This window comes from Drosophila takahashii, chromosome 2R (assembly GCF_030179915.1).
Source record: "Drosophila takahashii strain IR98-3 E-12201 chromosome 2R, DtakHiC1v2, whole genome shotgun sequence".
In the NCBI taxonomy this organism is placed as follows: Eukaryota; Metazoa; Arthropoda; class Insecta; order Diptera; family Drosophilidae; genus Drosophila; species Drosophila takahashii.
In genome coordinates this window covers 23,682,272-23,703,416 of record NC_091679.1, presented here as the reverse complement: position 1 = coordinate 23,703,416, position 21,145 = coordinate 23,682,272, and the positions used below count along the sequence as shown (strand labels likewise).

General features: G+C 35.3%; 2 protein-coding genes and 2 long non-coding RNA genes across 6 annotated transcripts; 3 read left to right on the top strand and 1 right to left on the bottom strand.

Annotated features, from left to right (window-relative positions):
* The first annotated feature begins 219 nt into the window (after positions 1-219).
* LOC108067834 (uncharacterized zinc finger protein CG12744) lies at positions 220-21,103 on the top strand. Of its 3 annotated transcripts, none has more exons than XM_070212306.1 (3): positions 220-334; positions 20,382-20,839; positions 20,897-21,103. In XM_070212306.1, exons 2-3 carry the CDS (start codon positions 20,391-20,393, stop codon positions 20,931-20,933), a joined length of 486 nt encoding a protein of 161 aa, XP_070068407.1. In that variant the 5' UTR covers positions 220-334; positions 20,382-20,390; the 3' UTR covers positions 20,934-21,103. The 3 variants fall into 3 exon arrangements, with proteins under 3 accessions (XP_070068407.1, XP_070068408.1, XP_017012569.2); XM_070212307.1 differs by lacking the exon at positions 220-334 and adding an exon at positions 20,136-20,164; XM_017157080.3 differs by lacking the exon at positions 220-334 and adding an exon at positions 20,136-20,242.
* Positions 9,802-12,060, top strand: Lime (Linking immunity and metabolism). The gene is made up of 2 exons (XM_017157078.3): positions 9,802-11,335; positions 11,397-12,060. Exons 1-2 carry the CDS (start codon positions 9,933-9,935, stop codon positions 11,428-11,430), a joined length of 1,437 nt encoding a protein of 478 aa, XP_017012567.2. The 5' UTR covers positions 9,802-9,932; the 3' UTR covers positions 11,431-12,060.
* LOC138912459 (uncharacterized) lies at positions 13,790-17,020 on the bottom strand. The gene is made up of 3 exons (XR_011418005.1): positions 16,912-17,020; positions 16,783-16,856; positions 13,790-14,003 (listed from the first exon to the last, which is right to left on the bottom strand). It is a non-coding gene; the product is annotated as an uncharacterized lncRNA (long non-coding RNA).
* On the top strand, positions 15,168-16,180 carry LOC138912238 (uncharacterized). The gene is made up of 4 exons (XR_011417733.1): positions 15,168-15,328; positions 15,401-15,510; positions 15,843-15,959; positions 16,019-16,180. It is a non-coding gene; the product is annotated as an uncharacterized lncRNA (long non-coding RNA).
* Positions 21,104-21,145: the final 42 nt, after the last annotated feature.

Genomic DNA, 21,145 nt, shown 5'->3' with positions numbered 1-21,145 from the left:
ACGGCGGCGATATTGGCAAAATAAAGAACAATCGTAAGTAATCGCACACTTGAAAAGCGATCATATCATATCCCCTAGTTTGGAAGAAGGCAAAACTCGAGATCACAACCGAGAAGAACCAATTTGAAAACAATAAGATAACAATCATTTAAACAGGAAGAATCAGAAATTAATGAAAAAAGGATTACGGCGGCGCTATTGGCTAAATAAAGAACAATCGAAGGCAAACTAGGATAATAAGATGAATAAGAAGGCAATAAGATACCAATCACTTAAACAGAAAGGAGCAGAAATTATTGAAAAATGGGTTACAGCGGCGCTATAAAGAACAATCGTAAGTAATCGCACACTTAAAAAGCGATCCTCAGATAGTGGCCTCACTCATAAAATGAATTTTTATGTTATCAGTTATACATAATTTGTTATCAACCACCGAAAGTATGTGAGTCGTTCGAAAGAAGTTCATACTAATATAGTTTTAACTTATTGTGGGTCCCATTGCTTTTTTAAAATTCACTTTTTCGTTGTCTTAGGTGTAAACACACCCAAAAAAAAATCGATATGAATCGTAGGTCAATTTGACCTTTTTTAAGATCATTTTTAACTTGAGATGAAGCCAGGTAAATGTGATATGGTCGACCAAAACTTATACTAGTGCGAGCGATAAAAACATGCTTTCGAAGTACGTCAGTTCGAATTTCGAATACGTCTTTCTCGCTTCCACTCATGTAATTTTGCTCGCCATATTGATTGTTGCGCTCTTTTTCGAAGTTAGAGAATCTCCGAGAGAGAGAATTCGGCAAAATGATATTATTTAATGTAAATTTTATGAATATTTCAGGTAAAAACGATATGAGTAGGAATAACCAGAAAATTACCTGGACTTATCGATTTTACGGCGACGTGCTTTTTTTTGTGTGCAGCAAAGCGTTAAACTCCCAGCTTAGAATGTTAATCATAGGAAAATATAAAAACATTTTAATCAATTGTGAACGTAAGTTGTTTCTAAACTGAAGCCTCTCAAAACTTTTAAAATTCAAGCAATGACCAAATGGTGCTAAAAAACTTCCGCTTACTGCGATAAAAAGATGGGCTTTTTAAACTACGTTTTAGATGCCAAACTAATGGACTGGAAAGTCTGTTACGTCTTCAAAAAATTGCTAAAATGAGATGAGTCTGTAAACCCAAAACACCAAAGAATTTTATAACAAGAACAAGAAAGAGAAAGTCAGGAATTTTGGCGCTTTTTCATTTACCAGGGGATTAGAGAACACATACTCAGAACCTCACTTTTTAGCCTCAAAGGTATCAAAAATGACCGTTTCTTTGTTCATTGCTTCAGCTTGAACTATTATTTTTTGTACAATATATATTTCTGATTTGGTCTAAAAAAATTAAACCGCAAAATGTTATACAAAATATAATTTTGAATATTAATCAAACATATGCTTTAAATAAGAATAAAACTGGACCCGCTAAAAAAGTATGCTACAAAAAATGTATTCTGAAAAGGTATTAGTGATAACCAAATTCTCGATCCGCCTCTGTTCCCAGTTTTAATGTAGTAAACTTTTACCAAAAAAATACGAACCATGTCATTTAAGCTTCAGCGTTTCCCAGAAAGCTTTAATTTTTGATTAAAAGATCTGCTTAAAAGCTAAGTTTGTTTCTTTCGTTTATTCACACAAAAAAAATTGATTGGTAAATGTAACCGATATTTTTGAGCGTTGTCAGTCAGTCACAACACCGCAACAGCATATTATAAGGTGTTAATAGCACAGGGGACGCATTTTAAGCGAGTAAACTTGGCCAAATTAGGCACCGGTTAGAAAACGCAACCATTTAATTGTCAATATGACCCGTGAAATAGCTCTGACGCTTTATTTATTTACCTCGATGGCCCCTAGAAAGTCTTATCTGATTCATAATTCAAATTGTTCTTCATTGGTTGTTTGTGCTCATCTTAAGAGAAAACTAGTAAAAGTTTTTGATGCAAAAACTGGGGTGAAACATTTGAAAAAGTAAAACGCTTCATACAAATTTAGTTTTTCATTGGATTTTTAAAACTTTTTATTTTCATTTTAAAAACATTTTTACCCTTTTTCTGCACCTAAAACGTCACATAACACATTTTAAAATATTGGATGCCTAACCTCATAGAAATTTTTACCTAAATATTAGAAAAGTCGCCCTAAAACCTAAAACTAATATATTATAGAATCCCTGGATGGATAGATTGCACCAGATTGCACAATAAATGTTTACATCATCTTTTCCGAAACATAAATATTTTTATAAATACCAATTACTAAAGTAATTTATTATTATTGTCACTTTTCATCCATTCTTGAAGACTAAATAAATAATTCTTACACACACACAAAAATCGATAGGTAAAATATATACATTTAAATCAATTTCAGAACGTCAGAATTCTCTCTGTGTACGCATAAAAAAATAAACGATAGGGTTCCTATAAAAAAAGGGTACTAGAATAAGGTAAAACAAGAAAGGAAGCTAGCTTCGGCCAGCCGAAGCTTATATACCCTTGCAGATCATTCCTATTAATTAACAAATCGCAAAAATGTTCAATTTTCTAATATTTCTCATTAATTTTCCGATCGTTCCTATGGGAGCTATATGATATAGTCGTCCGATTTTGATCAAATTAAAATTGAAATTCGATAATATTTAAAAAGAGTCATATCCTAGAGTAGAAGATAATACAAAAAAAACCAAAGAAGCTAGAATTTATTTCCTATTACTTTTCCATTAATTTTCCGATCGTTCCTATGGCAGCTATATGATATAGTAGTCCGATTTTTTAAATAATTAATTCGAAATTCAGAAATATTTAAAAAATAACATCCCCAAAAGTAGAAGGTAATATTTCAAAAAACACCGAAGCTAGAATTTTTTAAAGTTTTTTTCTTCCGATCCTTCCTATGGGAGCTATAAGATATAGTTGTCCGATCCGGTCGGCTCCGACATATATACTACCTGCAACAGAAAGAAGACTTTTGCGAAAGTTTCGTCCCGATAGCTCAAAAACTGAGAGACTAGTTTGCGTAGAAACAGACAGACGGACGGACAGACGGACAGACGGACATGGCTAGATCGACTCGTCTTGTGATGCTGATCAAGAATATATATACTTTATACGGAAACGTCTCCTTCACTGCGTTGCAAACTTCTGACTGAAATCATAATACCCTCTGCAAGGGTATAATAAAAGGACGAGTAGGAATGATAAGCTTCGGATACTTTACTACTTATGAAATACAAATATTAAAGGTTTACGCCAGAAGATTTAGGATTTAGTTATGTTGGAACTTTACCATTAGAACTTTCTGCGTTTTAACATTGGAAACATATTATTTTTTTAAGGTAACTATCAAAAACGAATTGTTCGTTTACCCGTAACTCCCCCATTTATTAACGTTCCAACTGCCTGCTTCCGTGCATTGACATTGATACGAAATCCTACGGTAAAATATAACCTTTTGCACCTGAGTAATCTGAATCCTGATTATTTGTTCAGGAATTTCATTGGTGCAGTCCACTAATCTCTTTAACAGACTTTTTTACTTTACTGCAATTCAACAGCTTTAGAATCATAGATCGAATTGTATAATATAAAATTGTATAATAATTTATACAAAGTGAAGATCACCAAATTGATAACAGGGCTTCTAAGGACAGAAAAAGTGGTTTTTCTTACAATAGTACAAATGAGGCATTTAATCTTTATTTTTAATTGCTGCGGTATGTGAAATTCGGTTTTTTGAATATAACTTTCTGTTTATTGTCTAAAATAATGATTTCTAAATTCGGAAATGTTCTCATTTCTATTCTGTGACTTTTATGTGAATTTAAATGTTTTGCTATTCTATTTATAAAACAAAAAACCATCTTAACGAAATTAAGGGTCGTGACGGCCGCACCGTGAACATACAAATGTACACTCAAAAAATTTTTTTTCCTAAATTTTAGAAAATCGCCATAAAATGAAATTTTTTCTTAATTTTAGAAAATTTTCGTAATTTTAGAAATTGTTTTCTTGAATCTAGAAAAAAAGACCATAAAAACAGAATTTTATGAAAAACCTTTCTAAAATTTAGAAAAATGATTTTTTTTCTTAAATCAATGGTGTTTTTTCCTAGTTTGCTCTCCAAAAGTTTTCTTAAATTAATGGCGATTTCGCCATTAAATTAAGAAAAAATGTACTTCAGCCCTTTCTAGAATCTAGAAAGTCGCCATAAAAAATACGGTAAATTTTTCTAAATTTTAAGAATTTTTCTGAATTAAAAAAAAAATTTTTCTTGAAAACAGAAAAGTAGAATTAGAAAATCACCATAGATTTAAGAAAAACTTTTTGTATTTCTTTTATGCTTCTCACTCTTTCTTCGAAACGAAAAAGAAGAAGACAAGGGGTTAGTCCGCGGCGCGTTGCGACGACAGTTTTTGGCGTATGTATGTATATGTTTATGTGTGTTTGTGCGTATGATCGAGAATTTTCTTGTGCGTAGCTGTAACTTTTATTGCGTTGTTGTTTTGGAAATGCAGTCTCTAGCGAGAGAGTTGCTTGCGTTGCGCTGCATTTTGAACCCTTGTGCTCAGTTTTGGATGAGCATTCAAAGTAATAAGTTTGTGTTGAGCCCATTTAAGAAAGTTAAAGTGCGATCCCTCTAAAAGGCAATTAATAGGTAAGCAATTTAAATAAATTTAAATATAAATTTGGTAAGTGTGTGAAAATTTATGGTAAGCAAAGGGCATACTATTGCAGGCCGCAAATACCATCCTTCTCTAATATTAATTTTTATTTTCGATTGCAGGAATAATTTCAATTTCAGGTATTGTTGATAATTTGGCAGTAAGTAAGTAAATTTTAATAATAGGTAATATATTAAATACCTACATAATATTAATATTTATAATTTTTTATCTCTTTTGTTTTCTTTTCTCTTTTTTGTTTAGGAAATATTTATAATGTAATTTTTATCTTTTTTTGTTTTCTTTTCTCTTTTTTCTTTAGGAAATATTTACTATCTTATTTGTATCTTTTTTGTTTTGTTTTCCTTTTTTGTTTAGGAAATATTAATAATTTTCTTTTCATCTTTTTTACTTTCTTTTCTCTTTCTTGTTTAGGAAATAAAATAGAAAAATAAATATTTATACATTTTATTAAAATAAAGAAAAATAACTGAAAATAAAAAAAGTAATTTCTTATTTTAAGAAAAAAAAAATCTATATTCAAGAAAAGTACTTTCTGGATTTAAGGAAATTTTCGTATTTTATGGCAATTTTTCTTGATTTTAGAAAAGTATTTCTGCTTTTCAGAAATTTTTTTCTAAATTTTAGAAAATTCCTTTCTAAAAAATACGGTAAATCGCCATCGACTGAAATTCATGGCGAATTTCTTGATTTAATGGCGATTTCGGGCTGTTTTTTTTTGAGTGTACTGGTATAAAATTTCGAGTCGAAAAATTTGGATAATTTCACATACAGGACAAAATAACTAATTTGATTGCATGTTCGAGATGTGCGATGTGAAATGTGCAGCTTTTTAATAGACTTTTATATAAGACTTCAGTTAAGATGAGGAACTTTATTAATTTTTTACGAAAGTAATTATAAATAGCTTTAAATTAAGTAAATGGTATGCAAAATTCGTTTTGCTGCTTATTGTCGAAGGAAAAAATGCTTTAACAACTGATAAGAAACATTTTATTTTGAATTAAATGTTTATTATTATCAAGCTGGTCATAAAGGTTAGAAATATAGCAATATTAAATTGGTCAATTTTATGTACACGGAAAGAAATTATGCAGAAAATCAAGAAAATGGTCTTGAAATCATAAGAAAAACAAAAGAGAACGTTGGAAACGACTCATTCACTGCGTTGCAAACATCTGACTGAAATTATAAGGGTATAACACCATTTTAAAAAATGAAATCTATGAAATATGCTCTTAAGGGTTTGGGTTAGATACATCTTTCTGATTAAGAAAAGGGCACTTACAATTTGTTTATGGAGCCATTTTTTTAAAGTGTAAAAAAGTTTTTAATACTTTTTTAATTTCTAACTTGAGTTGTGATAAACCGATTTCGGCTATTGAATACTCATTTTACAGGTAATAGAATGCCCTTTATCTTTCTTATACACAGTATTGAGATCCATTCATTTGTTTAGAAGCTACACTTCGTCAAAGTTGTAAAAGCTGCTTCGTTAAAAATACACACACAGCTGCTTCTTTCAGGTCAAAAAAAAGTTAAACAAAATAAAAATATATTTTAATTAAAATTTACATATTCTTTTTGTTATTGGGGTGGGTGTTTGTTTTCAGCAGTTTCTTTTGGGTATTCGTTTGTTCGGGGGTGGGGGTTGGTTTCTCAGTGGCAAAGCAAAGGGATCCCTTATTCAACGGTGTTTTCAGCTGTTCCTTTTGAGTACAAGTGTGACCACCACACTTTCTTAATCTAAGAAACGATCACCCGTCACACCCCAGTAACTTCTCCCCGCTTAACTAGGATTACTCCCCTCGTTTCACTCCATTTTTTTATATCAATTAACGGAAACCCGTCACACCCCAGTTACTTCTCCCCCGCTTAATTAGGATCCTAGCTTCTAAACTAATGAATGGATCTCAATGGTGTGTATAAGAAAGATAGAGGGCATTCTTTTACCTATAAAATGAGTGATAACCGAAATCGGTTTATCACAACTCAAGTTAGAAATTAAAAAAGTGTCAAAAACGTTTTTTACACTTTAAAAAAAATTTGTACCATATAAAAAATTGTAAGAGCCCTTTTCTTGAACAGAAAGATGTACCTTACCGAAAAACACAGGTTTTCTTAAGTGCGTAACTCATCGAATTTTTTGTAAGCTGGTGTAATTTGAGATCAAATGTCTAGTATACTTGAATAAAAAAACACACTATTGACTTAAGAGTTGGATGCTCTCACACCTTGAGCTATAATCGCATGTAAGGAATACATATATCGTAACATATGAAGAGCCGCTAACCTCTAGGCCTCTCAGGTCTGTGAAAATTCCGAAAAAACACTTTCTGCTTTCAGAATTGGTTCACATTTTCTTTTCAAATATTTGTAAAACATACGTTATCTCGTCCCCTGTTAAATTTAAAGATATCTTTTAGCACTGATTTCCCATTCGATTTCAAACCATTATAACAAACGGACGATAGAACGGCCTTAGTGTTTACTTTAAAAACAATTTACCTTAATCTATTTTCGAGTAGAAGTGGTAGTCAGTGCTAGAAAAACATTTTTTAATAATAAGAAAATTTTGAAACCAAAAAATGTGGTTCTTATTTTAAGAACATTTTATACTTGGAACGTCGGAATTATCTCTGTCAATGAATATGGCCATTGGCCATACTTGTTTGTTGGGAACAGAGATTAAAATCACGCAGTCATAAAAATGACGACATCAATTTAAATATGTTAACTTTGAGGTGTTAAAATAAACTCAGACATTCAAGCATTATCAAATTGATAATACAATTAAAGCTGAATTAATTAACATTTGCCTTTCGCTCTTCTCCTGAGTGGAAAAGCTACGGCAAATTACATCCTAGGATGGATATCTAATACGCTATTAAAAACCAGAATTGTTGTCTTATCGAATGGATGCTTGAAATAAATGCATTTAAAACGTAAATAAAATTTAAACATAACTTAGGATATCAGGCAGCTGCCTAGGGCGGCAAATATTCAGATCAATAAAACAATATAAATGCGAAAATTAGGCTGCAGTCTGGGGCGGATATCACATAAAATGTAAACATAATACAAATAATAACACATTCAAATGTGAATTCCTGTTAGCGATAAGGTTTAAAACGCAATATGTGCAATCGAAGATTACCATTGAAGTGTTTTGTAGGGTTATAGTGGGCGTGGCACTCGGCTGAAGCGGACATGGGCTTAATAGGCATACGAGGGTTTATGTTATCAAAAAAGTGTTTATGCATTCGTCTTAAAGTGAAAACTTACACCAAACGGTTTCCTGGATTGCTAAACAATAGGCCATAAATGGACTGCCCTTTTTAGGTACTTTTTACCCTTTCTAGGTAATTTATCTGCATGCTGTGTGATTAACTTTTAACGCTTCCCTTTACATAATTTTAAATACAAGGGTGTATGTCATTGGCAAACGCTAAACGCTGTAAAAGAATAGCACAGTGTAGCACATGTATCGAAGCGGGGCCTTACATTTTGCCTTCCATATAGATGGACATTCAAAGATTTGGTATCTACTTTCGCATCTTTGCTTGATACCGACACTTGGCCTCGAGTTAGCTAAAAAGTATATTTATAAAATTGTAGATTTTAGAGCTATTAAACAAACTTCTGGCTGAAATTATAATACCCTTTGCAAGAGTAAAAAAATAATTCTCCTCTCTCGAGATACCTTTTTTGATATGAAATGTTTTTACACCCTGCAGAGGGTATTATGGTTTCAGTCAGAAGTTTGCAACGCAGTGAAGGAGACGTTTCCGACCCTACAATATATATATATTATTGATTAGCATCACTAGACGAGTCGATCTAGCCATGTCCGTCTGTCCGTTCGTCTGCCTGTCCGTTTCTACGCAAACTAGTCTCTCAGGTCTGAAGCTATCGGGTTGAAACTTTCCCAAAAGTCTTTTTTCTATTGCAGGTAGTATATAAGTCGGAACCAGCTGGATCGGACAACTACATCCTATAGCTCCCATAGGAATATTCGGAAAAATAATGGACAAAAATTGTAGCTTCGGTGTTTTTTGAAAAATTACTATCTACTTTTGGGAATAATGTTTTTTATATATTTCTGAATTTTGAAATAAAATTAAAAAAAAAATTGACGACTTTATCATATAGCTGCCAGAGGAACGATCGGAAAATTAATGGGAAAATAATAGGAAATAAATTATAGCTATTTTGTTTTTTTTTGGGGTCTCTTCTAGTTTAGGATATGCTTTTTTTTTAATATTTCCGAATTTGGAATTAATTTTAACAAAAATCGGATACTTTATTATATAGCTGCCATACGAAGGACATTATAGGAAATTTAACATTTTTGCGATTTGTAAATATTTAGGAATGATCTGAAAGGGTATATAAGCTTCGGCTGTCCAAAGCTAGCTTCTTTTCTTGTTGTTTTTTAAAGTGTTTAAGCACGCCTAATACAAGAAAACTAACGAAATCAATTGTTGTACCCTATAATATTCCGTGTTACACTACCCGTTACGGGTAAAAAATCTGATTTTAGAAAAGTACAGTACTGTTTATTTTATACCTACTTCGCGACTTTATTTAAATTACGTCGAAGCGGGGCCTAGAACCTTTCTTTTTCGTCCCTATTAAAATTTACGACCGCATAGCTCTACCGACGTGAGAAAATATGATTTTCTTATCTGTGGTTGTCCTTTATTTATTTCAGAAAAAACCTGGGACGCAGGTATAAAACTGCGTCCCTGGTTTTTTCAGAAATAAAGAAATCCCTGGCGTCATATACTGCTATACTTAATGACATTGCTCGGTTAAACGCTTAAACGCGAATCCAATTAAGTATTGAACATATTAAAGACTAATCAGTGAATAGAAATAAATTTATTCAAATTCGACCTCTACCCCTTTTTCTAAATACACAGTTTAAACGATTGGAGAGGCAATGCTGCAAAATTCCTTATCTCTTACGATTCGGTTATATGTATTTATGTCAAATGTGCGCACACATGTACAAAAGAGAGGGAAAGAAAAAGGTCCGTCATATAAATAGAAATAATATTGTTCGAATATTTCCAGTCCGCTTCAAGACTTGAATGTGCGCAGTTGTGTGTTCTGAAATTTTATACTTTTCGTTGGACTTACTGTAACTGTAATTGGATTTAGACCGGCCCAAAAGCTCTATAGATAATATAATAATGGCGCCTCTGGAAAGCGATAGCGATGTGGAAATCATAGAGACTGAATCAATAGACCATTATCATCATCATCGCAGGCCGGAACCCTTTAAGTTTCCTGCCAGGATGTATCCGCAAATTCCGGGTGGCCTTCTGTCACCACCTTTTTCGCCAAGTGATTCCATGGATATGCCACTGCTAAAGGAAGTTTTGGCCCGCAACGGCCAGGTTAATGTTCCGGAAGGATTCGTCCTGTGCATTCCGTGCTACCTGTGCAAGCGGCCCTTCAACGACTACGAAACACTCAAGGAGCACCTCACCCAACATGCGGCTGAAATCAGCGCCTGGAATACATCGCGTGCGCAGGCGCAGGAGCCTCCGCCGATGATCAAACCCTTTGTCCATCCCATCAATCAGCCTTTCGTTCATCCCATGGAGCAGCCTATATTTCATCCCCATCATGACCAGGCCATGGGTCACCATGAGAGGCAGTTTCACATGCCCGTGGAGTTCGGCCATCAGGCCCCATTGGATCTGTATTCACCGCCCCTCGAACCGCCGATGGCGTTTCCCATGCCTTCGCCTCATCAGCTTCACCATCAGCATCCACATCCGATTCAACCCCCAATGCACTTTCCACCACTGGAATTCCCAGGACCGCGGCCCGAGAGGCTATTCATGCCACCTCAAATCACGCAGGAAACTCCTGTTCAACCAGTGCTCAGAGACATTCTGAAGAAACCACGAGTTCCGCTGGAAATGCAGAACTTGATTACGCCAGAGATGGGGTCCTTTGGGGTGGAGGAAACACCGGCCTTGGTAAAACCCAAATCGTTATCACCAATTCCTCCGCCGGTTCCCCAGACAAAAGCCCCATCTCCGGTGCTGATCAAGCCAAAAATCCCCAAGCAGTCGACCTATGTGCGGGGTCAGTTCGAGTGCGACTGGTGCGGAAAGCGATTAAGCTCCCGCCAGTCCCTGCGATACCATGAGAGCCACTTCCACGCGGAGGAGGAGCCTCCCACCAACGGGATGGGCAAGGATGTGCAGAAGCAGCACAAGTGCGCCACCTGCAAGAAGCGCTACAAGCGGCGCACCTTTCTCCAGATGCACATGAAGGTCAAACATGGGATAGTCAGTCCGGGTAAATTCGCACCCGATCCACTGTCGCCAACCGCAGCAGATGCGCCTGCGCTGCCGGAGACTGAAGCAGCCTCCCCAACTTCCCCGCCGGCTGAGGAATCGAGGAAGGAGATTTGGAGCACTCGAATCTACAACGCAGTGGCCGCGGCCAAGTATCAACCAGCCAGCGAGCGAGCGGAAAAGTATCTGAATGCGCCACGTCAGCAAACCGAGCTGATGGAATCGGGTTTCGCGACCACGCCGAAGCGGACCTATCCACTACGTTCACCGTTCTTCAATCCGTATGTTCAGATAAGACTTATCACCATCTATCAACCCCTCTAAATTCTTGGTTCATTTTAGGGACCTATGGCTGGACTACGATGGGTACTTATAGGGAGAACTGGATCGGAACTAACTAAAATATTGAATATTTAATATCTAAAAAGGAAACACAATATCGCTTTAAAGCGGATGTCAGCTGAGCTGACCCACTCGACCGACTACTGTTGGTCTCGTTATTTAAACTCTAGAATATCTCTTCATTTTATGGAGCTCCCTAAGTATGTACAATGTACATTGTACTTTTATAATGTCATGAATGCATGTCGCTCTCACTAGCGATTTTCTGTGTCCTCAGCACTTTGGATCTCGACTTCGAAATCCCAAAGGCATAGCCCAAATGTTTATGTCATATTAAACAAAACCAAATTGCTGAGCCTGCAAAGAAATTTGAGCAGTCCAACAATCAAGCCGCCCATTGGTCTTTTATGTTTTCGAAATGAATCGCCACCAATGAGAAAGTAAATAAAGAAACTTATGTGCACAAACCAAACTAAAAATGATTTTTAATCCCTTGCCATCCTCCGATTCTTTTTAAGTACACAGCAAAATGAAACTTCGCAGCGGGAACTCTCAGATTACATGAAGCACTTGTAAAAAATAATCTCCCGCAGAGATTCTTCTGATAGTCCCGTTGCGACCCCTGACATTTGGCATACACGTGTATTTTGTATCACCAAAAATATAACCATTCACTGTAATTTCTAGTCCTTAAATCTAATATGATTTAAGTACATATACTTATTTTAAAATTAAAATTAACAAGTTAAAAATAAATGTATACGATTATGTTACTAAGAGAACAGAATGTATAGTAAGCGTTCTACTTTTGGTTTCTCATCTCAGCGGCACTTATCAGCAAATTGCGCTTGGACCCACAAAAAGTTCGGGTTACTGGCTAATCTTTCTGCTTGTCTGGTGTTTCATATTAAGAAGTCTCCCAAAATTAACGTTTAAAAACATATACAGTTTGTCAAGTAATTGTTTGCAAAAGGAAGAATTACATACTGATTCTTTTTTTAAAGGGGAAATGCATAAGTAAATACTAGATTTTTTAACATTTTTCTTTTGGAATATTGATTATTAAACTATTATCTTTCCGATTGCATCAAAACAATTTTAAATTTCCCCCTAAAACACAATTAATTGTTTATTATAATTAAAAAAGATTTTTTTCCATAACACTAGTATTTTTTTATTAATGCGTTAGCGGCTGTCCTTTTGCAGCAGAGGTACCAGAAAGGACTGTTGGTAACTTTTTTACCTTGATAGCACAGTCGTGTCCTGAAAATGAACGAGTTTTATTACAAGTCTTGGTCCTGGTAGCATTTTTATTGCAGTTTTCTCCAGTTTTGAGCGGAAAACCCGGCAAAGGAATGTCCAACGAAAAATCCTGGATAATTATTTTATCAGAAATTTGCAGGGTAATACCGCCAGTCGATCGTCTTAATTTTTTAACCATATATGCATATATGCACTTTGTAAACGAGCTAAACCTCACTGATCCGACTATATTCGAAAAGGTTAGAATCCTGCACATTTCTGATAAAATAATGATGAAGGATTTTTCGTTAGACATTCTTTTAAGGCAGCGGTACGCACTGTCCTATTAATTGAGCATAGGGAATTGTTCTGCTCATTCTCTGTTGCTCACGTACACTGTAGAACAGCGATCTGCACACACATCGATGGTCCCGAACTAGCGAAATCGCCATACACTGGGGGCGTGGGACTAACTCCGTTCATACCAGTCCCGACAATTTTTTGTATTATTTTAAATTATTTTTTAAAAATTTATTTTTTATATAAACAAACTAAAGTTGTAATTGTTTTAAAAATTATTATACACTTGTCAAAAATTTCATTTTAACATTTTTATAATTCATAAAGGAGTGTTCACTCTCCTATAACTATTTTGCACTTGTAAAAAATACACAAGCCACCTAATGACCCTTAAGGGACCACTCGGTGGTCGATCCCTTTTCTACCCCAAAAGGCCACCTGCCGGCGGCTGCTTAAGCAGCCCTGTAGTTCGCCGGGACTGGTCCCGAACTAGCGAAATCGCCATACACCGGGGGCTTGGGACTAACTCCCGCTCATACCACCCGCAATGTAAATTTCTATCCACTTTTACCACGGCATGTCCTAGGCGGTGGTCATATGGCGAAGTTCTGCATTACCTTTCGCCACAAAAGGGACCGATAGGTGGTCCCATATTATACCCCTTTTCGCCACAAAAGGGGCCACCTATCGGACCATCTATCGGACCACCTATCGGTCCCTTTTGTGGCGAAAAGGGGTATTAAATGGGACCACCTATCGGTCCCTTTTGTGGCGAAAAGGGGTATGAAATGGGGTTGGTGTTTTCAATACCAAAAAAGCTGAATGCTATGAAACTTCCCAAGAAAAAATACTTTTTGTTAAATTAATTTATTGTATTATAAGTAGACAATTTTTCTATTTTTTTAATTTATATTTATTGAACAAATTCCTCTGCTGACACGTTTTTGTTGAGTTCCTCATTGTTGTTATTATTTGATTTGGATTTATTTTTAAAAAATCGTTTCTTTTGCAATTGAATTGCCTTGGGAATCAATATTTCTGCATTACCAGATTCTGAAACAATATCTAAAAAGAAATAAGATTTTAGTGTTTTAAAATAAAATGAGAACAGAAACTAACTTTGGCAAGCCAAAGTTTTAATACCCTTGCAGCTTTCAGGAATAAAATTGTGACTAGAAAAGCATAAATATAAAATAAGAATAACCAACAGTTAAATGTAGACTTATTTCACGCTTTTGAAACTTGAACCGACAGACAGACGGACATGGTTAAATGGATTTACTTTATAGGTTTGAAAAGGTCTCCTTTACTGCGTAACAAACTTCTGGACTAAATTATAATTCCCTCTGCATGGGTTTAAATATATATTTTTAGATTTTGTTATACAAGCCTATTTACATCAAACCATGTTTTAAAAGTGAAAAGCAGAAAAAGACAGAAAGAAATAGGATTAAAGACAGATGGCATTCTAAGTAAATAGATTGAAATTGAATCAAGAAACTAAGTGTATTATAAAAAATACAGTTATAAAAATAACGGCTTTTTTTTCCAGAAAAGCCTTTAACATTAAATCCCACAACAAACTCATCCGTGAGAACCCTCCGCAAGTTTTTTAAACCCCCTTCTGGCAGCAACAACGATCTCATGGCTTTAATCTAAAAAGGAAGAAAATTTCACTAAAATATTTATATCAAAGAAAAAAGACTTACGTGAGAGTCCTTTGCACTACTACACTCATAGAAATTTTTACCTAAATACTAGAAAAGTCGCCCTAAAACCGAGGTCGCCCTAAAACTACGAAAAATTTTCTTATTATACGGGTGACTAGCCCTAAATATACGAAAAATCGCCATGGAAAATATTTTTTAGGGTTAGTTTTTCCAAAACGCCAAATTTGCCCTGTTTTTTAGGGCGAATTTTTATGAGTCGACTCCAAAAGTAATTCCTTCTTTTTAGGGCGAAATCGCCCTAAAACGCAGAACAAAATAGCCAAAAATATGTTCTGAAATTGCCCTAAAAACAAGGAAGAGTCAAACGAAATTCTAAGACGCAATTAATGGATACATATGTAATATGTGTGTATGTGTGTGTGGTTGGCAGGTCAAAACAAGTGAATGTGTGTGTATATTAGGGCGGACCTTTTTGTATGAATTTTAATGCTGAGCGCATTTGACTTTAGAGAAGTCCACCCTTTTTCTTCTTCTTTGCTACTTTTCGTCCGTTGCAGTGGCAAGGGTGGGAGTAGAAAGAGTTGCATTGTCTAGACTTTGTCATAATTTTTCGGGCGCTTGGCGGCGAAAGACGTGTTTGTGAAACCTTTTGTTTGTGAAAAAGTGAAAAATGTAAACGCTATTAAAGGACTTGGGAGGCGATTCTTTTTCTGTTTTCTGGTGAGTACATACATATATAATTGTGCAATTTGGATATTAAGAACTAATTGAATTTACATATTTGTAACAAAGGAAAATGCAGCTGAAACTTTAAAAAAATTGGGTGGAAGCAGCTACGAGGAGAAATTCCTGTTCAACTAGTCGGTCCAGAAGCGGAAGTTTTGGAAGTGTGGCAGAACAAAGTAAGATCATTAATAAGAGTATACATATATGTATGTGTATATGTAAATAATGCTTAAGTTAAAAAGATGATGCAACAGAATACACACATACATATGTATATTTACAAGAAATCTGTATTTATGCACCGGACAAACCTCATTCACAAGTGCATAATCCAAAACAACCCCCGAAATGTCTATTGCGACATTTCGTCAGTGCTCGAAATTTGCTTTTGCTGCTTCTTTTTTTTCTAGGAGTAGCAGCAAACGCAATCGCAGGCTAAATGAAAATTGTGTGTGTTGGTTGTGCATTTTTATATTAATTTCTAACAATTTTTTCTTTTTTTTTTTAGATCGAGAACGCTTTTCAGATCCAGCTTTCGCAAACCACTTCTCGGACTTATTAAAAGCAGGAGTAAGGAAGCAACAGAAAATAAACCTGCTCAAATTTTTGGAAAGCCACTCTGAAGGTAAGTGCTTCTCTTTTTTTCTATTATCATATAATAATTAGACTGTTTTCATTTAATAGAGATACAATCAACTTTAATTTGGCTTGCGATCCATTCAGTGTTGGTGCCGACAGCAAGAACAAAAAAGGACGGCGGGAGCAAGAACGCAAAGCACACTATTGCGGACTCGGGAAGCCGTTTCTTTTAAAGTTATTTATTATTTTTAAACCCGATATAATCCATTTAGCAATAATAGTAGGAGAGTATGTAAATTTGTATTACAATAAATTGTGTAAATATATTCGTAGTTATTGTAAATAACAACAAACAAAAATATAAAAACAAAAAAAAAATATATTGAAATTGTATTTTTATTTATGAAAAATGGCCGTGAAATTTTGGGGAGCATTTTGCATGTTTTAGGGCAATTCACCTATAAATCCCGAGAAAATGCCCTAGATCTATGAAAATCTGCCTTTAGTTTTAGGATATTTTTCCTTGTTTCTAGGGCAATTCGCCTTAAAATCCAGAAAAACACTCTAGATTTATAAAAAACTGCCTTTAGTTTAAAGGTATTTTTTCCGATTTCCAGGGCAATTCGCCTATAAGTCCAGAAAAATCGCCCTGGATTTAAAGGAAACTGCCTTTAGTTTAAGGGTCTCATTTCCTATTTTTAGGGCAATTAGCTTTGAAAATAGAAAAATCGCCCTAGATCTACGAAAAATCGCCCTAAATGTATGACAAATTCACCCGTATTTTTAGGGTAATTTGCCCCAATTTTGTTGCCTAGTCGCCATTGACCCCCGTTTTAGGGCGATTTTCCTTGTTTTTAGGGCGATTTTACCGGAAAATTTCTATGAGTGTATTTCTCCTTCTCCTCTTTAACAAATCGACGAATGTGCCTGTTGCTGTTCATGGCTAAATATCACACATTATTAGGTATTTCACTTGCACAACACATGGTGTTACTCACCTGTTGACGACACCTCATATCACAACAAAATATAACACTTTAAATGTAGAATAAGACAAATTAAATACAATGTTTACAAAATTTGGCGCAAACGTTGGGTTTAGTGATGGTAGCGGGGTTGGGTAGTTATGGCAATCCGTTACGTTTAATATTGCGATTACTACCGATATCGTATAATCGATGGCAATAAAAACATTCGCTAATATTATTTTTGTTTAGTTCTATGTATATAAAATTAGGTACTTATATATTTATTTTACATATCTAAGCACCAATAAAGTCCGCTTGTTATGGAAGGAAAGAAAACGTTTTGCTACTGAACCACCGCTATTGTTAAAAATATTGCTGCAGCTAAATTGCTCATTATTAAATATAAATAATATAAAAAGAAATAAAATTCTATCATTTATTATTTTATTTTATCTCATTATTAAGTTTTTATTTTATTATTTTAACTTTTTTTAAATTTGTTTTTTATATAAACAAAATAAAGTTGTATTCGTAATTAAAATCATTAAACACTTGTCAAAAATTTCATTTTACAATTTTTTTAACTCATATAGAAGTGTTCACATAGAAGTGTTCACTCTCCGATAACTCTTTTGCTCTTGTAAAAAATACACACGCCACCTATTGACCCTTAAGGGACCACTGGGTGGTCGATCCCTTTTCTACCCCGAAAGTGCCACCGGCCCCCTTGAGAACTACAGGGAGGGGTCGGCACACACATACAGTGACATTGTTGTTTTATATTTGTGTGAGTGCCCTGTAGTTCTCAAAGGGGCCGGTGGCCCTTTCGGGGTAGAATTAAAAATGTCCTCAGACGGTCAATTCCGGGTCGTAAAAATGCAGGCCATGCACCACAAGGACCCCACCAAAAATTGGTACAATAACTTTAGCCGGTTTGAAGCTATAGCTATATGTAAGTCAAATAATCGTTTTGCATTGCAAAATTTGCAATATAAAATAAAATGTCAATGTATGTATGTGCCGACCGCTGCTATAATGACAAATGAATAGCGCAAAATAAATTCTTTCGTTAGTCTTCCGCGGTTGTCCTTCAAGCTATTATAAACTTTGTGGGCGGTTTCTAATAATTTAATGTACTCTGTTGCCGAAAGTTTAAACTTAGGGCACAGGAAAAGAACCGGCCATAATTCCAATGACTTTCGGCCGGGTTTCTAATAATATTTATGTATTTTACGTCATTGTTTCACAAAAAAGTCTTTGACCAAATGATTTTGGCTGTGGACCGAATTCATTACTTCTCAGAACTAAAAATAAAGGATATAAGCCCTACCACTAACGTCGTATTTTTTTGTGATTTTGGGATGCATTGCTTTTGTTCTTGGGATATTTTTCGGGCTCTGAGGAACCAATCCAGAAAAAGTTTTAACGCAGATCGTTCATGTCAATAAAACTTAAAAGTATTATCTAATTAATTTGAATATGGGACATAATGTGAGGATGACTCGAAGGTTATGTTCGTTCGTTCGGCAGATAACACTATGCAGCATCAAAAATTTACCTCGATGGATGCTATACTTTTGGATTCGTTACGAATTCCCAAGTTAAACTGCGTTTTCCAAAAAGTTCCCTGACGCAAGGATTCTTAGCAAAAGGACCTCAAAGTTCGAAAAATGCTGAAATTGGCCAACTTTCAGGAGCTCTCAGAGGCAAACGGATACATTGTTTGATTTGATGTTAAAGTTTTTTAAAAGATACACTCTTTATCTTTCAAACCCCATACTTAGAATAATTTTAGGATTTTTATTAAGGGAGAAACAAGTCTTAGAAAACATAGTCAAAAAACATAAAAGCATACAGCTGTGGTCAAAATAGTAGTAGTGTTGCCGTCCTGTGTTTTTAAAAGTTTGTTGTTGTCACTTTTCTTATCCAATTAGTCTAATAGTACAATTATAATCAATACAATATTACCAAAAGAAGATGAATTACAACATCAAACTTTTAAAACACAGGGCGGCAACACTACTGCTATTTTGACCGCTGCTGTATGTTTTTAAGTTTTTTGACTATGTTTTCTGGAATTTATTTCTGCCTTAAAAAAAATCATAAAATTATTCTAAGTATGGGGCTTGAAAGATAAAGAGTGTATCTTTAAAAAAACGTTAGCATCGAATCAAACCATGAATTCGTTTGCCTCTGAAAGCTCAGGAAAGTTGGCCAATTTCTGCATTTTTCGAACTTTGAGGTACTTTTGCTAAGAATCCTTGCGTCGGGGAACTTTTTGGAAAACGCAGTTTAACTTGGGAATTCGTAACGAATCCAAAAATATAGCATCCATCGAGGTAAATTTAAAAATCACTAAAAATGCTGCACAGTGTAATTTTTGTTGATCATCACATTCTACATAGTCAATATCGGTTGACTCGATGTCTCACTGACCCGCCAAGCGATCAGCACATTCTGCAGTGTCAGCCGAGCCAACATATACTGACCTACTCCAGAAAAGAACCCGTTCCACTATTCTTTACACTTAACTTCCTCGTATCCAAGTAGTATATGTATAACCATGTACCAACCTCCCAATAAATCAGTTATCACTTCACCTTATAACTCCGTGGTTCTACTTTCTGACCTCCGGGAAGAGGCCTCGTAACTGTAAGGACCGAGTTCATTATACAACTTATATTGGTCTACAAGCCACGTTTGGGGTGTTCAATTGCGTTGCAAACGTTGTAAAGTGTGAAAGTGTAAATCAATTCCAACAACAATTTCTATACAAAATAGTTTTCAAAAGTAGGCCTTAAAAACTTTTTTGTATAGAAATTGTTGTTGGAATTGATTTACACTTTTACACTTTACAACCTAATTGATTTGTTATTCGTTGGTCATGTTGAGCAACATTGAGAACGAACAGGCTATAAGATCTTCTCTTACTTTTAAGGGGCTGTCCATATATTTCGTAATCACGTTTTTGGTGATTTTTGACCCCCTCCCCCCCTAGGTGATTACGTAATATATGGACAGCCCCTAAAGAGTCATTTGAAGATTTCGGTTCTACGTACACGGGGTGGTCTACTAATTTAAAATCGCCTATTTTTCGGGCTATAATAGATATAGCTATAAAACGGCTAACACGATATCACTTGCATCCGCTCTCTCCCGTTTTCTCGCTCTTTCGGTTTCGCTCGTTTTCTATTGATCGTGAAAATATTTCGATCGGGAAAGGAACAGTTGCATTTGAAATGCTGAGCGGAATAGTTTGGTAGTAGTAGAGTAGTAGTACCGTGTGAGTAGTGAAAGAAAAGGAATGCAAAGGAATTATAACTAGTTGAGAATAACATTGCAAGCCAAGGGAATTTATCAAGTGCGTACAAATTTATGAATTAAAAAGTGTATGTTTTTCTTAACTGCTTTTAACCCTTTGAACCGCGTACATATGTATAAACATTTAAACTTTTATTCTTATGAAATGTACAAAAATTGTGAAATTATATTTTTTACAGGCAAAGACAATGGAGCCGTCCTTGTCTGAAATCAACGTTTCCTGCCTGCTGTGCGAGCAGACTTTTGATGCCATTGACAAGCTGGACGAACACCTCAACGCCCACTTTCCACAGCCTGTGGCCAGCCAAAGCCAAATCTGCGATCTCTGCGGACGCGGAATGCGATCATCACTGGAGCTCCACCAGCACTATAAGAGATTCCATGAGGCCCATGTGGCCGCCACAGACGGGCATTTCCACTGCCAGCTCTGCGACAAGGTGTTCCTCCTCCAAGATCACCTCAATGTGCACGTGAAGATCGAGCACTCTTCAGATGGCTACCGTCCGGATGACAAGATACCTGAGTGGAAGCAGAACAACGACAGGTGCATTGATCTAACCACCGATTATAGGCTGGATCCCATTTTGTGTCCACCACCCAAGAAAAAGTATCCTCCGCGCTCACCCTTCTTTAATCCGTAAGTACAGACGCCAAAAAAAATATTTATCCATACTTAGAACTCGTCTTTTTCCAGAAATCTTTGGCTATGTACGGACAACTCCTTCCTGTAGATGATATAACAACTATATAATTAAATGTAGTCGATCTACGAACTACTGTCAATACCACTTAGCTTAATTATCTTGACATTCCAAATGATTCTCACATAATAATTACCAAAATGTATATAAGGTTCGGAGAGAAAGACATGTGCCTATAATAAGTAAAACAATAAAACTCATTGCCTTATGATTTAATTAAAATTTATTTTGCTTTATATCTT